Genomic DNA, 8,567 nt, shown 5'->3' with positions numbered 1-8,567 from the left:
AATGAAACCTCACATAAAAAAGTAAATAAATATAAGATTAGTATTTAAATAAATGAATCCAAAACAAATTAATACATATTATTGAACAAATGTATACAATATAATTTTATTATGAATGTTTTAATTATCACTGATAATAGTTTTGGAGATAGTTTTTTTTTCCGCAAATATTTTCCAACAAGTAACACGTAACATTTTACAATAAAGTAAGAAATAAATGAATGAATAGTAGGAATAAATGTATATTCTTTAAAAAAAAAAATGTATTCATTATCATTGAAAATAGTTTAGGGGTTTGGTTTTTTGCAAACACTTTTCAACAAATAACATTTATATATATAAGAATACTACTTACACAATAAATGAATTCATATTTATAAACAGATATATAATAATGTTATATTAAATGTTTTCATTATCATTAATAATATTGTGGGGGTTGCTTTTTGCAAAGGGTTGACATTTTAAACTGCACTTTGTTTATGAAATATCTCACTGAAGGTCAACGTCAAAGAAAAACAACATGGCTGACAGCCATTGTGCCCAAAGGTCAACAAACATGGATCCATTCTGTTTATATTATAGGTGTCCAAACTTTTTCTAAAGGTCCCAGGGTAAAAATAAGTCATTCACACATATATATATATATACACTGTATGTATTTACATATGTATATATACTGTATGTATATGTATATACATACACACATACATATAAATGATAAATGGGTTATACTCGTATAGCGCTTTTGTACCTTCAAGGTACTCAAAGCGCTTTGACACTACTTCCACATTCACCCATTCACACACTGATGGAGGGAGCTGCCATGCAAGGCGCTAACCAGCACCCATCAGGAGCAAGGGTGAAGTGAAGTGAAGTGTCTTGCTCGAGGATGCAACGGACGTGACGAGGTTGGTACTAGGTGGGGATTGAACCAGGGACCCTCGTGTTGCGCACGGCCACTCTCCCACTGCCCACGCCATCCCCATATACCTATATATATATATATATATATATATATATATATATATATATATATATATATATATATTAGAATATATACACACACACGTATACATATATATTTATATATTTACTTTAAACACATAAATATATCTACAGAGCAACTTCAAATATATTTTTTGTTTCATGCCCTTTTTTAAAAGGCAATATTTCCCCAAAACAATTTTCAAAACTTAATATTTTATTGGAAGTAATTGCAGCCCTAAATAGGTAAATAATTAATTAAAACATTTCTTTTGATGCATTATTATTTTTTAAACATTGACAAGTTAAAAAAATGACTTAAGGTTTTGAAGATCCAAAAGACCTCACTCAAAAAAGTATTAAAAATAAATATCTAGATCAGTGGTTACTAAAGCTTTTTTTTTTTTTTTTTTTAACCAGGTACCACCTTTGAAAACACCTCGCCCGCCAAGTACCACCATAACGACCAACATTAAAGTATGGTAGCATAGTAGGCCTACGTGTTCATTAAAAACAAGGCAGAGGTTTTATTTTTAATATTATTGGCATTACACACTGTTTAAACAGTAACACTGCGTTTGAATATAGGAAAATAAACACTAATCACTTAATTAAGTAATTCTTTGGCGTACCACTACCAGTTTGAAAATCACTGATCGAGATCAACTTCAGATCTATCTGTAGATTTTTTTTTACAATGGCAGTTTTAAAATAAAAAAGGGCCTACATGGCAGGTATGTTTTATTTGCGTCAATATTGCAACATTTTCTTGTTACCGGTTTGTTATTCAAATCCAATTTTTAATAAAAGTATTTTTTAAATACATTTTTTTTAAAATTGCTTTGGGCTGCACTCTGGACACCCCTGGTTGATATCGTCAGTGACAACTTGGGTCCTTAAAAGGTCAGCATCTATCAAGCGTCGCTAACATGTTGCTTCATATCAGGTCATGGCTCATCCTTCAGTTCTTTGACGAAAATCGTATTTTCCTGTGCAAAAACATCCCAGAGAGTCCAGCGGGAGTCCTTCCAAAAGAACGTTCACTTCGGATTGAGGTCATCAATGACCGCTGGCCCGCCCTCGGACCCCCACGCCGTTGATGTGACGGCATGTGTAGCTCGTCTCCTTTGGCGAGTCACTGTCGTCCTCCTCTTCATCGCTCCTGTCGTCGCCTTCCAGCTGGAGGGAAAAAGAGAGTGCAAAGCGAGAGGAAACATTGTGGTCAAAGCTGGCGCGTGCAGGACCCACCTTGGTGAAGAGGCACTTGTAGAGCATTTTGTATATGAGCACGGCCCAGTAGAGGTGGAGCACCAGCAGCACCATCAGCATGGCGTTGAAGAAGTAGTAGCCGAAGAAGGGAGCGAACCTCTCCAGCGGATACACACACGTGCAGTGGATCACCCTGGAGGCGGCCCACACGTCACACACCTTCTTTCCCGTCTCATTGCCTGCAACTCACCAGAGTGGGAAGAGCACCAGTCTGGTCAGCGTGAAGAGCAAGGTGAAGACCACGAACATGGCGTTGGCGGTCTGACGCCACCTGGCGTAGTTCAGCACCTTCGCGCCCTGCAAGATGGAAACTTTGTTTCACCTTCACTAACGCCAACAGTGCACACATTCACGGCGACTCAAGGAGAGGGAAAGAAGCAGAAGTTGACAAAAATGACACTATTAAGTTTGTGTAGTGTTGAGGGAAAGGAATACAAAGAAACCATTCTTATTAACACATTAACAAAGATCCTAAATGGGACAGGAGCACGCTGCTGTTTAAAGACCGCCTTTAATATCACTTGTCAAAGAGCCTTTATAAGACAGGAGCGCTCTGCTGTTTTTAAAAGGGAACATTATTACCAGACCTATGTAAGCGTCAACATATACCTTGATGTGGCAGAAAAAGGACCATATATTTTTTTAACCGATTTCCGAACTCTAAATGGGTGAATTTTGGCGAATTAATTTCTATTATTCGCTCTCGGGTTGTGACGTCACCTAGGTAGTCCATCCGCCATTTTCTCAAACACATTACAAACATCGAGTCAAATCAGCTCTGTTATTTTCTGTTTTTTCGACTGTTTTCCGTACCTTGGAGACATCATGCCTCGTCGGTGTGTTGTCGGAGGGTGTAACAAAACGATTAGGGACAGATTCAAGTTGATTTACGTGGAGTGTGCATCGATTAGCACGGCATGCTAATCAATGCTAACATGTTATTTAGGCTAGCTGCATGTACATATTGCATCATTATGCCTCATTTGTAGCTATATTTGCATCCAGCCTTTCCCTCCACCCACATTTAATGCCAAACAAACACATACCAATCGACGGATTCAAGTACACCAGTGGTCAAAAGATCCGAAAGTCCCTCGTCTGCACATTTTACCGGCGATGCTACGACAGACATGGCACAGAGATGTATGGATACCGTGCGACACTCAAAGCAGATACATTTCCAACGATAAAGTCAACGAAATCACAAAGGTGAGTTTTGTTGATGTTATTGACTTATGTGCTAATCAGACATATTTGGTCGCGGCATGACTGCCAGCTAATCGATCCTAACATGCTATTTAAGCTAGCTGTATGTACATTTGTAGCTATATTTGCATCCAGCCTTTCACTCCACCCACATTTAATGCCAAACAAACACTTACCAATCGACGGATTTAAGTTGCTCCTGCACATTTTACCGGCGATGCTACGACAGACATGGCACAGAGATGTATGGATACCCTGCGACACTCAATCATTGATTAGAAGACGATCGCCGAAGAATAGCTTCAACAGCTATTCGCTCAATAGCTTCAGTTTCTTCTTCAATTTCGTTTTCGCTATCTGCGTCCATACTCCAACCATCCGTTTCAATACATGCGTAATCTGTTGAATCGCTTAAGCCGCTAAAATCCGAGTCTGAATCCGAGCTAATGTCGCTATATCTTGCTGTGCTATCTGCCATGTTGGCATCACTAAATGACGTCACAGGAAAATGGACGATGGATTTAAAGATTTAAAGAAAAATCAGGCACTTTAAAGCCTATTTTCGGGATATTCCGTGATGGGTAAAATTTTGAAAAAAACTTCAAAACATAAAATAAGCCAGTGGGAACTGTCTTTATTGGTTTTAACCCTTCTGAAATTGTGATAATGTTCCCCTTTAAAGACCGCCTCTAAAATCACTAGTCAAAGAGCCTTTATAGGACAGGAGCACTCTGCCTTTTTTAAAGACCTTCTCTAAAATCACTTGTCAAAAAAACTCTATTTGACATGGGTGCTTTGCTATTTTTAAAGACCTACTGTAAAATCACTTGTTAAAGATCTTCTATAGGACAGAAGCGCTCTGCTGTTTTTAAGTACATACTCTGAAATCACATCTCAAAGTTCCTCTATTTGACATGAGTGCTTTGCTGCAAAAATGCTTGTCAAAGATTGTCAATGCTACAGAAGCACTCTGCTGTTTTGAAGGACCTTCTTTAAAGGCACTTGGCAAAGATCTTTTATATCAGTGGTCCCCAACCACCGGGCCGCGGTCGCAGAATAATTTTTTTATTAATTTTTATTAAAAAAAAAAAAAAAAAAAAAAAATTAAATCAACATAAAAAACACAATATACATTTACAATTAGTCCACCAACCACAAAAACCTACGGCGGGACAAATTATTATGAGTTGACCGGTCCGCGGATACAAAAAGGTTGGGGACCACTGTTCTATGTAACAGGAGCGCTTTGTTGTTTTTGAGGAACTTACAAAAATGCTAGTCAAAGATCCTTTATATGACAGGAGCACTCTGCTGTTTTTAAGGACCTTAAAACAATGACTGCAAAAATGTTCACCAAAGATCCTCGATGAGACAGGAGTGCTCTGGTGTTTAAGTTTCTACTACAAAAATGCTCGTCAAAGATCGCTTAATGGGACGGGAGCGCGCTGCTCTTTTTAATTACCTACTCTAAAAATACCTTGTCAAAGGTCCTCTATTTGGCATGGGGGATTTGCTCTTTTTAAGGACCTACTGCAAAAATGTTTGTTAAAAATTGACTACGCGACAGGTGCACTCTGCTGTTTTTAAGGACCTTCTTTAAAAGTACTTTTCAAAGATCTTCCATATAACAGGAGCACTTTGCTGGTTTTAAGGACCTATTCCAAATATTTAGTCAAAGATCCTCTATATGACAGGAGCACTCCACTGTTTTAAGAGCCTTCTTTAAAAGCACTTGTCAAAATTCTTCTCTAAAACAGGAGCGCTTTGCTGTTTTTGGGGACCTATTACAAAAATGCTGGTCAAAAATCCTCCAGATGACAGGAATTCTCTGCTCTTTTAAGGATCTACTGAAAAATGTTTGTCAAAGATCCTCGATGTGACAGCAGTGCTATGCTGTTTTTAAGTTTCTGCTTCAGAAAAAGCTTGTCAAAAAGCCTCTATGTCAGTGGTTTTCAACCTTTTTTTCAGTGATGTACCCCCTGTGAACATTTTTTTAATTCAAGTACCCCCTAATCCGAGCAAATAATTTTTGGTTGAAAAAAAAAGAGCTAAAGAAGTAAAATACAGCACTATGTCATCAGTTTCTGATTTATTAAATTGTATAACAGTGCAAAATATTTCTAATTTGTAGTCTTTCTTGAACTATTTGAAAAAAAAAAGAAGAAATAAAAATAACTAAAAACTTGTTGAAAAATAAACAAGGGATTCAATTATAAATAAAGATTTCTACACATAGAAGTAATCATCAACTTAAAGTGCCCTCTTTGGGGATTGTAATAGAGATCCATCTGGATTCATGAACTTAATACTAAACATTTCTTCACAAAAAAGAAATATTTCACATCAATATTTATGGAACATGTCCACAAAAAATCTAGCTGTCAACCCTGAATATTGCATTGCTTTTCAAATGTTTATGAACTTACGTTGATAATTTGTTGAAGTATTATTCAATAAATATATTTATAAAGGATTTTTGAATTGTTGCTATTTTTAGAATATTTAAAAAAAAAAATCTCACGTACCCCTTGGCATACCTTCAAGTACCCCCATTTGAGAACCACTGCTCTATGTGACAGAACTGCTCTGCTGTTTTTAAGGACCTACTACAAAAATGCTCGTCAAAGATCCTCAATGATACACACGTGCTCTACTGCAAAAAAGCTGATCAAAGATCCTCTGGGTAACAGGTGCACTCTACGGTTTTTAAGGACCTACTACAAAAATGACTGTCAAAGATCCTCTATGCTACATAAGTGCTTTACTGCAAAAAGGCTGGTCAAATAACATCCATGTGACAGGAGCACTGTTTTTAAGGACCTACTACAAAAATGCTTGTCAAAGATCCTCTATGCTACATAAGTGCTTTACTGCAAAAAGGCTGGTCAAATAACATCCATGTGACAGGAGCACTGTTTTTAAGGACCTACTACAAAAATGCTTGTCAAAGATCCTCTATGCTACATAAGTGCTTTACTGCAAAAAGGCTGGTCAAATAACCTCCATGTGACAGGAGCACTGTTTTTAAGGACCTACTACAAAAATGCTTGTCAAAGATCCTCTATGCTACATGAGTGCTCTACTGCAAAAAAGCTAATCAAAGATCCTCCTTGTGACAAGAGCACTCTACTGTTTTAAGGACCCGCTACAAAAATGTTCGTCAAAGATCCTCGATGTTACATGAGTGCTCTACTGCAAAAAAGTTGGTCAAGGATCCCCGAGGTGACAAGAGCACTACTGTTCTTAAGGACATACTGCAGAAAAGCTTGTCAAGCATCCTCCATGTGCTAAGAGTGCTTTGTCTTTTAAAGATCTATTGTAAAAGTGCCTGTCAAAGATCCTGTATAAGACAAGAGTGCTGTGAGGTCGGTCTGATGTCGCGCTCTGACCTCGAGCAGGATGTCCGCAGAGTCGTGCAGCGCCATGACGATGGTGCCGACTCGGATGTAGTTGGAGATCCAGGAGAAGGCCAGGAGAGTTAGCGTAGCAATGTGATGGATCACCTGCTCCCTGAAGTCCTGCAGCCCAGGAATGTGCAGGAAACACGGAGGAAGATTAAATATGCGACACACATTGTTTCATTAGTACACAACCAGTTGAGCTGTCAAAGTAAAGGTGTAGTTTCCCTATATGGCCACAAGATGGGAGCAAGTGACCATAAGAAGGGATGTAGGAAAGTAAACATGTTCTGACAGCACATATTCAAAGTACCTCTGGTGGTACACGTTTAGTAGTACTTGTACTTGTACTATTTACTTCTGCAGGGGCTTGCTAAAAAAAGGCATTTGCTAAATGAACACAATTGTTCTGTGCATGAATGTTGTTGATATAGCGTGTATGGTTACTGTAAATGTGAAAGTGTACTGACACTTCTTGACATTAGCCATTTTACATTCTACTGGGCAGTATAGCTCTGTTGGTAGAGTGGCCGTGCCAGCTACTTGAGAGTTCCAGGTTCGATTCCCGCTTCTGCCAACCTAGTCACTGCTGTTGTGTCCTTGGGCAAGACACTTTACCCACCTGCTGCCAGTGAGCAGGTGGGTAAACCACACTAGTTTAAACATGTAACTTAGATATTGGGTTTCACAATCTAACAATCTAAAGAAGAGAAAAGCGCTATTTGAATATAATTCACTTCACTTCACATGGGGGTTTCCACACCTCCAAATTTGTTCATAAGAGAAAAAACACCATCAACTATACACTACTGCCATCTAACGTAACTGTAATTGTAACCTACGGAAATCTGGTAACAAAACAAGATATGACATTTTATTTTTTTTTCTATTTTATAAGCCAACAAGAGAAGTAGCCCACACTTGTTTTGTCTAAAGTAAATCTGTACACCTCAACTAGATTATTGGACTGAGTGGCTTGGCAGGACAGATTGAAAAAAATATTAATAATAATGAAAAACAAAGATTGTAATTATTTTTAATCGATTAAGAATCGTAACAAATAAGAATTGCGATAAATCAGAAAATTGATTTTTTTTTTGACACCTCTAATATTTGGAGAAAAAAAAAAGGTTTTGACAACAATTGCATCAAATAAATGAATACAAACTTTATACTAACAGAAGTCAATAGAAATGGATGTATGGATAATCTAGAGCAGGGGTGTCCAAAACACAGCCTGCGGGCCAAATGCGGCTCGTTGTCATCTTCAATTTGGTTTACGAGATGTAATGGGTTTATTTTAGGAATCTCACCCACAGGAAGATGACATTCATTTTAATAGCCAGACATTGTTAATGCTGCAAACATGTCACCATCTTTTAGACAATGTGAGAAGTATAGGTCATTGATCCGTCGTGGTGGGTGTTGGTGACTATCCCAGGAATGACCTTTAATTAAAACTGAGCGCAGCATTTACTTATATGACCCAATGCAAACAACTTTCACTAGTCATGATGCAAAAAAAAAGTAAACAAAGAAAACTAACACCAAATGTCAACACACGTGGTCACACGTTAACACAACCTGCTCACTGAACTTTGTGGACATTAAAATGTCCATGCAGTATAAAAAATTCAAGATACACCCATTTAAATCAATTTAAAAAAAAAAAAAAGCAAAACACTTTCAACACTTATCCATGGTTGG

General features: G+C 37.7%; 1 protein-coding gene across 1 annotated transcript in view; it reads right to left on the bottom strand.

Annotated features, from left to right (window-relative positions):
- Positions 1-1,715: 1,715 nt before the first annotated feature.
- The window catches only part of LOC133549395 (ceramide synthase 2-like), a 15,227-nt gene continuing 8,375 nt past the window's right edge, over positions 1,716-8,567 (bottom strand). Inside the window, exons 9-12 of the mRNA XM_061894769.1 lie at positions 6,852-6,980; positions 2,447-2,553; positions 2,236-2,389; positions 1,716-2,166 (exon numbers count right to left, since the gene is read on the bottom strand). Coding sequence (XP_061750753.1) covers positions 2,047-2,166; positions 2,236-2,389; positions 2,447-2,553; positions 6,852-6,980 — 510 coding nt within the window. The 3' untranslated portion in view covers positions 1,716-2,046. The remainder of the gene's footprint in view (positions 2,167-2,235; positions 2,390-2,446; positions 2,554-6,851; positions 6,981-8,567) is intronic.

This window comes from Nerophis ophidion, linkage group LG03 (assembly GCF_033978795.1).
Source record: "Nerophis ophidion isolate RoL-2023_Sa linkage group LG03, RoL_Noph_v1.0, whole genome shotgun sequence".
NCBI lineage: Eukaryota > Metazoa > Chordata > Actinopteri > Syngnathiformes > Syngnathidae > Nerophis > Nerophis ophidion.
Note: the sequence above shows the minus strand (reverse complement) of the source record. Positions and strands in the feature narration are given on the sequence as shown.